Source organism: Puma concolor, chromosome D2 (assembly GCF_028749965.1).
Source record: "Puma concolor isolate L17-30 chromosome D2, mPumCon1.1.hap2, whole genome shotgun sequence".
NCBI lineage: Eukaryota > Metazoa > Chordata > Mammalia > Carnivora > Felidae > Puma > Puma concolor.
This window is the reverse complement of record NC_141677.1, coordinates 18,852,115-18,867,871: the sequence shown is the minus strand read 5'-3', so window position 1 is coordinate 18,867,871 and position 15,757 is coordinate 18,852,115. Positions and strand designations below refer to the sequence as shown.

General features: G+C 42.4%; 1 protein-coding gene across 2 annotated transcripts in view; it reads left to right on the top strand.

Moving 5' to 3' along the window:
- RAB4A (RAB4A, member RAS oncogene family) overlaps nt 1-13,267 on the top strand; it is a 45,965-nt gene extending 32,698 nt beyond the window's left edge. The window contains exons 5-8 of one of the 2 annotated variants that reach the window (XM_086679722.1): nt 1,539-1,693; nt 2,938-3,033; nt 7,347-7,483; nt 11,545-13,267. In XM_086679722.1, the coding sequence (XP_086535848.1) occupies nt 1,539-1,693; nt 2,938-3,033; nt 7,347-7,462 (367 nt within the window). In that variant the 3' untranslated portion in view covers nt 7,463-7,483; nt 11,545-13,267. Of the gene's footprint in view, nt 1-1,538; nt 1,694-2,937; nt 3,034-7,346; nt 7,484-8,538; nt 8,696-11,544 lie in introns of those variants that run through there. The other variant, XM_086679721.1, reaches the window with a different exon arrangement.
- The last annotated feature ends 2,490 nt before the right edge of the window (nt 13,268-15,757 follow it).

Genomic DNA, 15,757 nt, shown 5'->3' with positions numbered 1-15,757 from the left:
CCCCCCAATCCCCACCCCCGGTGGAAGAGGCAGCCCTGCTCCCCGGAGCCTGGTCTTGCCAAAGCGCACCTACGTGCAGTGTGTGCTTTGTGCCTGGGATTCTGGAATCCCCTCTGGCCCCTTCATCCGGGGCTTTAGAGGTGTCTGAGCCAGCCGCCGCCGCCCCTTTGCCACGTAAGGAAATGCAGCAGTGAGGTTTTAGATAAAGCATCCCCAGCGGTTCATTATGTTTCTTAGCTTGATGCTTTGACACATTCCTCAAGGTTCCCAAAGTGAACGTTTCCGTGTGGTAAATTATTAGAAGTCATCGATGTCGACGAAAGGTGAGGGCCCAGGCTCTGGGCTCTGACCCGGGTTCACATGCAGCTCTGGGCGGCTAGCTGGGTGGTCCTCGGGGAGGGTGCCGTAGCGTCTGGACTTCAGTGTCCTGGTCCCTTACAGGGAGCGCTGATAATTGCGTAAGACTTGGGAGGTTTGCAGCTGGTTAAATCGGTTGGTGTTAAGGCTCTTGGCACATCATAAGGATCTGAGTGCACTGTCACCCACGTATCACGAATTAAATTAGAAATCTGGTTCCTTGGTCTCACTTGCCCCATCTCGAGGGCTCAGTAGCCTCACGGGACTGGTGGCTGCTGAATTGGACGGTACGGATTATAGAACATTCTTGTCCTTGCAGAAGTCCCATCAGACAGCACTGATCTCAGTGTGTGCCGGCACCACCTTAAAAATGTCATCTATACCCTATCATCTGGCAGCTCTTTCCGGTAGGAACTTGCCCAAAGAGTATCACCTTGCTGCTGTGACACCCGGTCTGTGTGTTCGGAAGGAGGCACCCTGGCAATGAGGTGGCAGCTCCTGGCCCGGCCCTGCCTCACTTGCTCAGGCAGTGAAAGGCTCAGCTTGCCAACTGCAAAGTCATCAGGCTAAGTAATCTGCCCGCAGGGCAGATGTGTCCCTGAATGTATCAGGACAGAAGACGGCAGATGGCGGAGCTGGTCCTGGAGTCCGACGGACCCAGTCAAGTCCTGGCTCCGCCACTGGCTGCTTGTGTGACTTTGGGCAACTTAATTAATCTCTCCGGGCCTCAGGCTTCTCATGGAAGAGGGAGGTAGAGTTTATGCACAGAGTCTTTATAAAGAATGTGATAAACTCCTACAAAGTACGAACATGCCGCACAGACCTGCTACATGATAGCAGCTACCTGTTAGAACTTGCTTCCCCACGTTGCACACAACTGAGCCTAGAGCTAAGAGCTCAATAAATATTAGCAAAATGAATAAAGGAACTTCTGTTTCCTTTTGCACCGATTGGGCAAAAACAAATAGCAAAATATCTGACTTGCTGTCGCCATTTTTCTGGAAGAAAAACAAACCCTATGGCGTGGTGTGTAATTGAGCATTCAGGTTACCTGAGTAACCTTAAAGGTTGTTGACATTACCCTGACATGTTTAAAAGCAGTGTGAGTAGTGTGAATGATTGGAAAGAGTTGCTAGTTTTATAAAAAACATGTATTATTTTCACAATCTTATATTATGCAGCCGAGAAACCTACAATGCGCTTACTAATTGGTTAACAGATGCCAGAATGCTAGCGAGTCAGAACATTGTGATCATCCTCTGTGGGAACAAGAAGGACCTGGATGCAGATCGTGAGGTTACTTTCTTAGAAGCCTCCAGATTTGCTCAAGAAAATGGCAAGTGACCTTTTACTTAATATTACCGCTTTTCAAATGGGCGGATCTGGGGGTAACAACATTGCTTTGGGTTTACCGTATCTACTGAAATTTTAGGATTAAGCCGTACTTAAGAAATGTGAGATCTCCTGTGGTTTTTAGTAAATTTAGACTTACTTAACCTATTTTCACTGTATTCTGCCCGCCAGGTTACGATGAGGATAAAAGCAAGTGTGCTAATACTGTGTAATGACCTTTCAGTGCAAGGTCTTTGAACAGCCCAGGCTTTGGTCTAAAGTGAAATTTATACTAATAATTTTTAAAGGCCCTAATCAGGTGATGTCCTGTCCTTTTGTTTTTTTTTTTTTCCCCTCTCTAATGTAATTTGGAGCTAAGTTGGTAAAATGTTAGATCTAAATAGAAGAGGAAGCAGTGGAAGAGATACTAGGCTTATTGGCTTTATTTTAGTTACATTAAATTAAAGTCATTTGGTTCTAGATGCCTTTGAAACCTCTGTGATTTTCCATACAGAACACCAGAGAGCGACACATAAAATTAATGGTTGCTTATAGATCACAAAACGATCAGAATTTAGACATTTTAAATAATTTTTAGAACCAGTCAAGAACTAAAATATCCTAGCGCCAATTGTCACTTGGAGTCTAGGACTACCAAATTATACTCTTACAGATTGACTGGTGTTGTGCTAAGAAAATAAGCATGGGAGAAGAACCTGAGCCATCGTGAGTTTGGAAAGAAACCATTTAGAAATACAGAAGCAAGGCGAGCCCGCCTCCCCACTGGGGTAGTAAGCGCCCTGGTGGATACGAAGAGTGTTAATTCATAGAAGGCCTCTTCGCCGTCAGAATGACAAGCTGCCATGTAGTCCCCTCCAAAATGAAAAACCTTTCGGTTGTATCCATGGTGACATGAAGAATATTTGGAGGATCTCCATCTCGTGTCGACAGCTGGGCCCTTTCTAGCAGCCTGCTTCCTTACCGAACGCTGGAGCTCGCACGGTCTCTCCAGTAGACTTAAGTGCTAGCACAAGGCGTCTCCCGCTTTTCAGGAAAAGCGTAGATGTCTTCTGACATTTAAAAAGCCGTATTTACATTTATTGATTTTATTTGCAGAAATATGTGGTTCGTAAGTAATAAATTGCTTTTTTGCCTGCCGTTCGAAGAGAATTCTGAACAGGCTGTCCGTTATTGAATTGTGATCGTCCTCTAAACATGGCTTCGTGTTTTGTTTGATGTCACTTTTAGAGCTGATGTTCTTGGAAACAAGTGCACTAACGGGGGAGAACGTGGAAGAGGCCTTTGTACAATGTGCAAGAAAAATACTTAACAAAATTGAATCAGGTAAAAAGTTTTCCATCAATAAACTTTTCTTCAGCATATTTTACTGTCTAGCCCGGTAGTATCACCTTTTAGTTTTCCAGGAGTGATTTAGTCCCGGAGTATTCTCTCTACATCCGCCAACCTCACATTGCCACTTATGGTTTTGAAGGCGTTGTGCACGTGGCTGAGGTGAAACCCCACCCTTGTTCATAGTGGCTTCCGTGGCCCACTGGTGACAGAGGATGGGCAGTCGGGGCCTCAGTGGGTGTTGGCTTTCAGAACCCCGGCCCTTTTGGGATCCATCGCTTCGAGGAGGAAGATTGGAGCTCTGTTCGCTCTCTGACAACAGCTTACTATCCCTGCTGGGCCACGGTCATGTGGCGTGATGGTGGACCGCCTGCGTGAGGTTAAGGAAGTTATGGGTACATGCACGATGTTGGTACTTGCAGCTTGTACCTCGTGGATAATTTATTTCTGAAGCTAACCGAGCATGCTTCGGTAGTAACGCGTCTCGTTATTTTGTTGTATTTGTCGCTTCAGTAAAAATGAGTTTAAAATAACCTGGGGCTCCGGGGTGGCTCTGCCAGTTGAGTGTCCGACTTTGGCTCAAGTCATGGTCTCACGGTTCGTGAATTCGAGCCCTGCTTGCGTTCTCTGCTCTCGGTGCAGAGCCTGCTTCAGATCCTCTGTCTCCCTCTCCTCGCCCGCTTGCACACACTCTCTCTCTTTCTCTCTCTCTCTCAAAAATAAACAGTTTTTAAAAAAAAACATAAAAAAATAAAATAACCCTGGTTTAGGCAGCCGACAAAATAGTATGTAGTTGTCATTATAAAAGTTGAGTTTTGTTAAGATACCGAAATTATATGTAGACGTTCACTTTTTAATCGATTCACTCAAATATCCGAAGGTTGGTTCTTTGTCAGGTGCTAGGATACAAAAACGAATTAATCACAACCCTTGCCCTCAAGAAACTGTCTTTCATGAGACACATCAAAAGATCATTACAATACGGTGTGGAGGATACAATAATTGGGAGGCGCATAGAATCCTGGGGTCGCACAGAGAAGGGGACCCTGCCCAGCCAGGTCACGGAAGTGGTGACCCTCCAAGAGGAGGTGATAACTGAGCCCAGTCTTTCAAAATGTAGGAATGAGCCAACCTAGGGAGTGGAGAGGAGGGTAGTCCAGCAGAAGGGACAGCAGGAGTTGAGACTGGCAGAAAATGACCGCAAAGTTGAAATCACTAGAACAGAGAGACTACAGTGTGTGTGTGGGGGGGGGGGGGGGGGTGTGGCAGAGGAGAAGGTTGGAGAGAGGCACCCGCCAGGCCAGTGATTCTCATCCAGGATCTGGAACTTTGTCCTGTGGGTTACTGAGTCTCACCTCTGGCTGTCCACTAGAATCACCTGGGACACGAAACTTCAGATCCCAGGCCCCACCTCTTGAGATGCTGATTAATTGGGCCAAAGCGTAGTCTGGGCATCAGCATTTCTAAAAGCCCTCGTATGTGATTGACTCTAGCGCTCCTCCAGGATTGAGAACCACGGCTGTACGGGATGGGAAGCTATTCAGGGATGGGATCAGTGAGTGGTAAGGTCAGGTCGCGACCTGAGATACATCATGCATGTAGGCGGCCACGTCGAGGACGGAGTGAAAGAACAGGACTAGAGACCAGGAGAGCAATTAAGGCATTTTTGAGTAATCCAAGTAAAATATGACTGATTAAAGCTTTAAGGAGGATGTGGAAGTAAAGATAAGGAGATATAGAGGAATCTAAGAAATATTTTGGTAGCAGCGTCATGTGACTCCAACGCTAAATAGTAGGGCAGTTGGTTTTGGGGTGAGGGGGGCGGTGAGGCGGTGGGGTCAGGAAGGCATGAGGAGCCAAGGATAACTAGATGTCACACTTGGGTAACTCGGTAAAGAGATGTCATTAAGCCAGAGGATAAGCGGGCTCAAGGGAATGAAGGGGAGTCCGTTTCTGATGGGTTCCCTTTGCCGTGCCACTGGCACAACAAGCACGTGCAGTTACAAGCTCTGGGGAGAGGTCTGGGCTGGCGGTATCCATTTGGGAGTCATCAGTACGTTGGAGTAGTTGAAACTACGGAAGGAACGTGATCATCCGAGAGCAGTTGAGAGTGAGAAAAGCAGTGATCAAAAGCAGAGCCTTGGAGACCGAGAGAGAAGACGAGGAACCTACAAAAGAGAAGGAAACGGTCGGAGATGTCTGGAAAGAGCCAGGGGAAAGCGGGTATCGTTTCAGCCCAAACACTAAGCGAGTCAAAGACTTGTTCGCGATCGAGTGAGATGGAGACCAGTCTGATGAGCTAAGAACTAAGCTAAGAAATAGCCACAGGGGTGGGTAATAGGAAGTCACTGATCATCTTCATCAAGAACAGCTCCAGCAGAATTATGAAAATAGAAGACAACAAAGGAGGAACAAAGAGGAAGTGAGAAAGCAGAGTGAGTTTTGATTCCTCTCTTGAGGAAGAAGGTACTGGTATGGCAGGGTACAAAGGAGTAAAGAGGTTTCGGTGATGGAAGACATTTAGCATTTCTAAGTGCCAAGAGAGAAAATGAGGTAGAAAGTAAAGGAGGGGAAGTAGGGAGAGGGCATGACAGAGAAAGTAGGGCACTGGGTGAGGTAGTGGGAGAGAGGGTCGAGGGCCCAGATACAAGAGAGGGACACTTCATCCTTCTGGATTTTCTTGATCTGAGAACAGAATATTTTTTCTTTACGAAATTTGGCACAAAAACTGTTACTTTTAAAGACTCTATAACATACGTTGTTATTAAAATTGACTTGGTGTTGAGTATTGTCAAGCTCAGCCTGAGGTTTTATTTAATTACCTTGCCGCCTTAATACTGCATCCATGAATATAGTACACATAAGTTGACTCATATAAAACTTTCAAGGTCTATTTCTTCTGAGATCCTCAAAATCATAATTATGTCTAGGTGAAAGAATATCAAGATATTAGTTAAAATTTTTCAGTAGTATTTTTTAATATGGTTCAAAAGCCATCATTTCCTCCTCTTTTTTTTTCTTTTTGTACACAAAAGTTAGCATACTATAAATTCTGCTGCATCTTGCTTTTTGTACTTACTAGATCTACGGATTTTTACAAATCAACATACAGAGACTTCCCTATACATACATATGCTAAGGTACACATGTACGTATTTTGTGTGCACATGTAATATTCAGTTGTCTGTGTTGCCATAATTTATTTAACCAGTCTACTTTGGACATTTGGATTATTGCCGACATCTTGCTGTCACAGATAATACTGCAGTGAATAACTTTTTATATTCTCGTTTCGCATGTGTGGAGTGTGTAGGATAAGTTCCCAGGAGTGGAATTGCCAGGTCAAAGAACCTAAGCATTTGGATATTAGGTCGAGGCTGTCACATTCCTGCTATATATGAGGAATGGAGCCCCACTAGAATGAATAGAAGTGCTTATTGCACTAAAGCCACGCCCACGGGGGATATTACCACACTTGGGTTCGTACCATTCTGGTAAGTAGGCAGTGGTCTCCTTGTAGTTTAATTTGAAATTAATTTAGTTTTGTGTACATACTACGTTCACATAATTCCAAATTCAAAAAATACAAAAGAGGATACAGTGAAAGTCTCCCTCCACACCCCTCTCGCGGCCCCTAGCCATCTAAAACTCCTTCTTTTTTTTTTTTTTTTAACATTTATTTATTTTTGAGACAGAGAGAGACAAAGCATGAATGGGGAGGGTCAGAGAGAGGGAGACACAGAATCTGAAACAGGCTCCAGGCTCTGAGCCATCAGCACAGAGCCCGACGTGGGGCTCGAACTCACGGGCTGCAAGATCATGACCTGAGCCAAAGTCGGCCGCTTAACCGACTGAACCACCCAAGCGCCCCTAAAACTCCTTCTTAAAGCCAGCCGTTATTATCACTTCTTTATATATCCTTCCAAAGGTATTTTTATGCCCATGCAAGAAAACGTGTATATGGTTTTACTCCTTTATTCAAAACATTGGGTTTTTTTTTTTTTAATGTTTATTTATTTATTTTGAGAGAGTGTGAATGGTGGAGGGACAGGGAGAGAGGGAGTGAGAATCCCAAGCAGGCTCCACACTGTCAGTGCAGAGCCCGGTGCAGGGCTCAAACTCATAAACCGTGAGATCATGACTGGAGCCAAAATCAAGAGTCAGATGGTCAACTGACTGAGCCACCCAGACCCCCTCAAAACACTGTTTACACACAGTGTTCTGCACTTTGCTTTTTTCACTGAATATATTTGGGGCACCACAGAAACATAAAAACTTCTTTTAAAGAAGACTTGCTTGGTCCTCAGGTGAGCTGGACCCAGAAAGAATGGGCTCTGGTATTCAGTACGGAGATGCTGCCTTGAGACAGCTGAGGTCACCACGTCGCGCACAGGCCCCAAGTGCTCAGGAGTGTGGTTGTTAAAAGCAGCACGGGAGTGCACAGGTAGGTGCTCACATCACAGCATCTTTGCTGACACAACCTTGTACTCTTCGTTACTTGGGCGTTCTATACATGCTTAGCTGTAAAGGTTGCTGTCGCTTTGTGCAGCTACGTTGAAATGGAGAGGTGATTGTATAATTAAAAGTAGGTATTTTCAACAACAGCATTGAAACATTCTTCTCAAGCTCACATGGAACATTCACCAAGATAGACAACATTCGGAGCTATAAAACACACCTTAACAAATTTAAAAGAATAGAAATTACACAGTGTCTTCTCTTAGACTGCAATGGAATTGAACTAGAAATCAATAACAGAGAGATAACTGGAAAATCCAAAATCTGTGGAGGTTAAACAACACAGTTTTAAATAACTCGTGGGTCAAGGAAGAGATCTCAAGAGGAACTTAAACACATTTGGAATTAAATGAAAATCAAAACACTGCTTATCAAAATGTGGAATGTGGTGTAAGCATTGTTAGAGGGAAATTTATAGCATTGAATGCATAATTAGAAAAGAAGAAAGATCTCAAAATCAGTCATCTAAGTGTCCACCATCAGAAACTGGAAAAAGAAGAGCAAATTAAATTCAAAGTAGGCAGAAGAAATAATAAGAACTAGAGCAGAAATCAATGAGATGAAAACCAAGAAATCAATGGAGAAAAATGAACAAAATCAAAGCTGATTTATTGAAAAAGATCAATACAATCAATAACCTTGTAGCCAGGCTAATTAAGAAAAAAGAGAGACATAAGTTACTAATATCAGAGATGAAAGAGGGGAATCACTGCAGAGCCTATGGACATGAAAAGGATAGTAAAAGAACACTATGCCCACAAGTTTGATAATACAGATGAAACAGACCAATTCCTTGAAAGACCTATTTGCCAAAACCCAAGAAAAAAATAGACAATTTGACTAAGTCTACATCTATTAAAGAAACTGAACCGATGATTAATAATCTTCAAAAATAGAAAGCACCAGGCCCAGATGGGTTCACTGGTGAGTTCCACCATTTAAGGAAGAAATTACACCATTTCTCTACAATCTCTTCCACAGGACAGAAGCAGATGGGATACTTGCCACTCGTTCTACGAGACCAGCGTTACCCTAATTCCAAAACCAGACAAAGACATGAGAAGAAAACTACAGACCAGTATCTCTCATGAATATAGATGCAAAAATCCTCAATAAAATTTTAGCAAATCAAAGCCAACACTGTACAAAAAAGAGTTCTATGCCACTTCCAAGTGGGATTTATCCCAGGTATGCCAGGCTGGTTCAACATTCCAAAATCGGTTAATGTAATCCATCACGTCCATGGGCTAAAGAAGAAAAATCACCCGATCACATCAAGAGAAAAATCATTTGACAAAATCCGACACCCATTCATGATGAAAATTCTCAGTAAACTAGGAATAGAGGGGAATTTCCTCAACGTGGGGAAGAGTATCTATAGAAAACTGCTAACATCCTTAAACTTGAAGCTTTCCAATTCATAACAAGAAACAAGGAAGGATGTCTGTGCTCACCACTCCTTTTCAGCATCATCCTGGGAGTTCTAGCTCATGCAGTAAGACAAAAAAGGAAATAAAAAGTACACAGATAGGGAAGGAAGAAATTAGTGTCTCTGTCCGCAGACAACATGGTTATCTATGTGGAAAATCCAAAAGAATCCACAAGCTCCTACGCAAGCGGTTATACGGCAAGGTTATATGGCAAGATACAAGGTTAATAGACAGAACTCAATCACTTCTCTGTGTACCAGCAATGAACAAGTGCAGTTTGAAATTAAAAACACAATACTGTGTATATTAGCATTCAAAAAAAGGAAATACTCGGGTCTAATTCTAACAAAATGCGTGTAAGATCTGTATTAGGAAAAACCAAAGTGATTCTAAAGTTGACACGGAGTGACAGAAGACCCAGAACAAGCAGCACTGTATTGAAGGAGAAGAACAAAGCTGGACGACCATAGATCCTGGACTTCAAGACACTATACAGCTATGGTCGTCCAGACAGTTTGGTATCGAAAGCATGAACAAAGAGATCAGTGGACCAGAGCGGAGAGCTCAGAAATACACCCACGTCAATACAGTCAGCTGATCTTTGATGAAGGAGCAAAGATGGTCCTTTCAGCAGACGGTGCGAGAACAAGTGGCTAGCCACGTGCAAAAAATAAATAAAAAAGACTCTAGACACCACACACACACACACACACACACACACACACACACACACAGACACACACACCCCTTACCCCCCTTTTCACAAAGATTAAATCAAAATGGATTACAAACCTAAATGTAAAACATAAAACTATAAAACTCCTATAGGATAACGTAGGAAAAAACCTAGGTGATCTTCAATGTAATGATGACTTTTTAGATACAGCACCAAAGGCGCCATCCACGAAAGAACCAGTCAATAAGCTGGGTTCCGTTACAAAACTTGTGCTCTAGGAAAGACACCAAGAGAGTGAGAAGACAAGCCACAGACTGGGAGAAAATATTTCTGAAAGACATCTAGTTAAGGATTGTTATCCAGATAATACAAAGAACCCTTAAAACAGGTGGCAGTGAGTATACGAAAAGATCCTGCACATCATATGTCATCAGGGAAATGCAAATTAAAACAGCGATGAGGTACCACCACAGCATACTTACTAGAATGGCCAAAATAAAAGACGCGCACAACACCCGATGCTAGCAAGGACGTGGAGCAGGAGAACTGTCATACGTCCCTACTGGGAATGCAAAATGGTCCGGCCGCTTTGGAAGACAGCGCGGCAGCTCTTACAAGACTAAATATTCTCCTACAATGTGATCCGGCAGTCTCACTTCTTGGTATTTACCCAGAGGAGTTGAAAACACAAAAATCTGCACGTGAATGTTTAAAGCAGCTTTATTCATAATTACCAAAACTTGGAAACGAGTAAGATGTCCTTCAGCAAATGGATCACTGAAGTATGGTACATCCAGGCAATGGACAATTCAGCACTAAAAAAAAAACCAAAAAAACAAAAAAACTCTCAAACCATGAAAAGGCTACATATACTGTATGCTTCCAACAAGATGACATTCTGGAAAAGGCAAAACTATGAAGATAATTAAAAGATCAGGGGTTGGGGTTGGGGGGGATGAATAGGCAGGGCCTAGAGGATATTTGGGGCAGTGAAAATACTATCTATGATACTGTAACGATGGATACATTTCATTATATATTTGTCCAAACCCATACAATGTACAGCATCAAGAGTTAACCATAGTGTAAATAATGGACTCGGGGGGATGACGATGTGTCAGTGCAGCTTCATCCCTGGTAACACATGTTCCACTCTGGTCTGGGATGCTGATCACGGGTGAGGCTCTGCATGTATGAGGGGCAGCGGGTATTTGGGAAACTGGGAAATCTATGAACTTTCCCCTCACTTTTGTCGTGAACCTCAAACTGCTCCCAAAAAGTAAAATCTTAGTAAGAAGAAAGTCCTAAAGCAACCACTACAATAACATGACGAAGAGTTTTGGCTCATTAACCAACATAGGAATGAGAAGGAAATAAACACATAATCTAAATAACCAAAAAGAAGGCAGAAAGAGGAAAGGGAGAGTAAGGAACAGATCAGACAAATAGAAAACAAATAGGAAATGGTAGATTAAACTCTACAAATTAAAAAAAAATGTTCTGCTTAAAAGAATGTAAACTATAGGCTCTTAGAAAGAAAGGAAGGGTGGTCGTTGATGGGAGTAATTGAGATAGAGATTCTTCTGCCTTTGTATCAATACGGAGAGTTTTTTTGGTTAACTGAAGTCTAAATGTGTCTGTTGCTAAAATAGGCTTTTTTTTATAAAATTTGCAAGTAGAGATCGTAGCTTTGTAAAGCTTCCCTTTTCCCATTTGCCACAGTGGACTTTTTTATGCACCTGCAACATCATCTAATAGGTGTACATGACGTTTAAGTGGAGTAGGAAGATCTGTTCACCAAGTCCCAGTGGGACTTTAAGCTGTATTTGTCTGCACATTTATAGTTATGCGGATTTCTAAATTGTTCTTCATATTTTTTAGGTGTTCAGGTGTTATTTGGGGCACAGTTGTCGGAGCTTGAAGAAGAAGTTTTTTACCACCGTCTTTTTCTACTTTATACAGAAGTAGATATTCCTGCGAAGAAGAATAATTTGGGGTAATATGCAAGCTAGTAGATGTGGCACAGCAAATCATATAATAAATCTCATTAAATGGACAGTACCGTTAGAGGTATACATGTATGTAAAAATTTTTTGGTCCATATTTTCCCTTTCATCTTTGGTTTAAATCCTCACTGTGTGCTGTATATAGACTCTTACTCAATACGTCTCCACGGCATGGTATCTGATGTAGGATCTGATAGAACGTTGCTCCCAGTGCAGTCTAAAATTTTATTTTCCTTAATCGTCTGAACTAAAACTTGTCGATGGCGAGTGTACTTTGATCATCCTGTCAGCTACATTGCACAGTTGGTTATATTGATGACCCGGTATTCGAAGACTCTGGCATTGACGGCCAGTGAGATGCTTATTTACTTCCCATTTGCCACGGTCCACAAAGTGTTTACGTAACCCACACTTGAAATACTAGACCAGTAGTTACTCAGACACGGAAATAAAATGGAAAATGGAGTTTTTCCATGAACTTGACGCTTTCCAGCACTCTGTTGATTTTACAGCACCTTCGTCCAGATCGATTCAGGAAGTGTAGCCAGAGTACCTGCTGTGTTTTAGGCACTGTGATCAGCACTAAGGATTCTGTTACCTTTACCCAAACTTACCAGGAAATCGATTCTACTTCTGGCTGTTGGTAAATGCGACGGACGGTATAACTGGGGCCGCTCACCTGTTCCCCGTTTGCTGCCCTGTCTGGTCTCCCTGCTGGAAAACACTGTTCGTTACTGTGCTTTTCCTAGGATTCGGTGTATGACGTCACTGCCTCTTTTTTAAGTCTTTTATTGTTTCGTGTTCATTTTAAGGAAACCCACTAAATCAAGTTAATAGTAAAGGAATACCACTCATCAAGAAATTTCTGTATAGCTTTTGCTGAATACTTAAATGCCTTACTACGGTTATCGAGTTGACATGTTTTTAATTCACATAAGGTATATCGAAGTGTAATATATATTACAAAGACTTGTTCTAATATTTTAAAATGTCGATGCAAAAAACGTACAACAGAACTTTTCTTTAAAGTTGAAATACAGTATTACTTAAGGCCAAAAGGTTAAAAAGCATTCTTCACCTTATATATGTTCTTTCACTGTGACTTTTCGCTGCAGACTGATTGGTGAATTTCACTGCCTTTCAGTTAGAAGCTGCCACTGCTTTTGTTGTTCGATTTAATCAACAGAGCACAGTGGCACTAGAAACTCTGGGAGGTGACTTGGGTAAAAAGATCAGTATGTATCTGTGTTAGGCGTCTTAATTTTGCTTTTTTTTTTTTTTTTTTTAATGCCTGGAATATTTTTGTTTTGAAAAGTCAGAAAATGAAGTAAGTTTTCAGACTGAACTACTACATGGACCTCGCTGGAAGAATGTTCGATTCGGCGTCTCATTTGTGATAGTTCTGCAGGCTGCTCACTTTTGAACAGCCTCTTTGCATGGGATAGGAGCATGTCTGTCCTGCCACATCGCTTGATTCAAAAGCAAGAATTTTTAAAATAAGATGTTAACTTGGTTTACAAATGAGCCTATTAATTAAACCACAGGTACTGCATAGAATTCCACATCGTTTGACCAATAAAAGTTGCTGGAGAACCAAACCATGGTGGTTCTTAATAAAGGCCTTTCAGGAAAAATGAAGAAGGGAGATAATTTAGTATATTGGTCAGTGGAGTGTTTTCCAACGCCCTCAACCAGTTCTCTGATTCTCCAGAGGTATGAGGGGGGCGGCCTACAATTCAGTTCCAATATTCTGTACCTAGAGATAGCATCAGATCCCGCAGGTTACGAGCTTCGTCTGCCCCACCCCAACACACACACACACACACACACACACACACACACACACACACACACTTCAGATACCACTAGCACAAGGATGTGTTCTTGTTCCCCAACCTGGAACCTCATCATATCTTGTTGTTCAAGAGTTCAATCTCCAGCCTGCACCCACCCTTCCCAAGTTGAGGTGGTGGGCCTGGAAGTTCCAGCCCCTCTAATCGTTTGGTCTTTCTGGTGACCAGTCCCATCCTGAGGCTCACGGGACCCCACCCTAAGTCACCTCATTAGCATAAACTCCAATGTGCTCCAAAGTGACACTTGGTGATTAATAGCAGACGCCCCCATCGTGGAAATTCCAAGGGTTTTAGGAGCTCTGTGCTGGGAATCAAGGACGAAAACCAAATACATGTTGTTATATCATACGCCGCTAAATGTTATGTGTACGCTTTCCACAACTCACTACGTTTTCAGGATGCTCTCAATTCACATTTGTAGAGAAGCGTTTTTTCAGTCGTCCTCGAAAATTCTCTAAACTCCATTTAGACTTGAAATTGTTTATTTTACAAGCCCAGCATTTAGTGAAAATGAGAGCATCCCAGGGTGGGAATCTGTAATGGTTTTTTTTTATTATTAAAAACATTTTTTGGGACTTATAAAAGAGTCTTTGAAGTCTCAAGGAACAGTGATATTACTCAGAGTGAAGAATCTGATGTTAAAATAAAAAAAAAAAAAAAAAACTTAAATGATTAGCAATTCACACTGCAAGCCAGTAGGGGGTTCTTAATTCTTAATTTTCTGTGAAGTTTATCCGTTTTTGGTTTTTTTGGTTTTTTTTGTTTGTTTGTTTTTTTGTTTTTTTGAGGAGAGGATTAGAAGGACTTTAAAACACCTGTGAATTTTTTCATAATTTTTTTTCTGTGCCACTTGTAGAGTGAATCTCTTTAAAGACTAATCATTCTGCCTGTCCGTGGACAGTCACAATTTGTCCCAGCTAGCCGTTGCTTGGTTAATTCCCAGTTGTATGAAATTCTTCAAGGAGTTGTTTTTAGACTTTTAGATTCAGCCGAGAACACTCACCAGACTCAGGAAGACCCGTGGCTGAGGAAGTGACGGCCATCACCCTCTCAGGTTAGAAAATACTGCTTGTTGGAAAAGAACAGTGTGATCAGGGGATTACCTTTGTTTTCAATCGACCTTTGCCCCACATTTTAATGCTGTAGCATTTGGAAACACCCAAGGCATCTGTCGTTTCACCCAAAAATAGTTGAGTGTGCATCTCTGAAAAGAGTTTGTGATTTTATATAACACCAGAGCATCGGGGACTTCTCGAAAGATATTGATAACAAAGCCAAGAGTGGTTATGTTTATTGTTACCTTGCACTTACGTAACGTTTTCTGCCATGTGTGGAAAAAGCAAAATGCACGTCTTTCATACAGTATTATCAGAGCATGTGGCTGATTGGACCGGAAGCTCTGTCCCTCAGCAGGGACAGCAGGGCAGCGGGCCTGCTCCCCACGGCCGGCATAGCATCGGCGTGGTTGGTGACCTTGCCGTATTGGTTAAGTATTTCCAGTATCCCCTCTGCCGGTGCAGTAGCATGAGAAAGACTTCATTGAAATCATCCTAATGTGCTTATATCCCATTATGAAGAATGCATTTGACTTCGACTTATGCCAGCCAACTATGAGGTGGGGTGAGCCACACCATAAACTTGCAATAATGTCAACTTCTTTGTGTTAGAGGACATCGTCCCTAAACTTCTGTGTAGATAAGCCTCTGCTCTGACTACTTGTTTCTGTGACTTCTGGGCGATGTGTTTCATTTTAAAGAAAGCTGGTGTGAAACACACAGATTGCTAAGTTTCTGAGTATTTTGCAGCCCCAAATATGGAAAATATCCAAAACATGGAAATAATTGTGTTCACGAAATATTCAAGGACCAGCTAACAATGTATGAAGGTGACATGCTGATTTCTTTATGTTGGGTGGAGGGCCCTCAAATCATTTTACATTGAATTGTTTTGGTAAGTCAGAGTAAGTCTCCCACATTATTCTCTTTTCCAGAAAAGTCACTGTAGTAGTTTCCATGGCCATAAATCTACATCACATACCCCATAGTACCTGTTAGGCCCATTTCCTGGGGAGAATGGTGCTTTTATATGACACTCGTGTTTTTCTGAATGCCCCCTGCTTTCTCATTGCCGCGGTGCCTTTGCATGGACTGTTCTCCCTCCCTTGGAACGCACCCCGCTGGCTCTCCAAGTCAGGTAGTGGCCCTGTTGCCCGATAGGGGGCAGCGTAGAACTTCT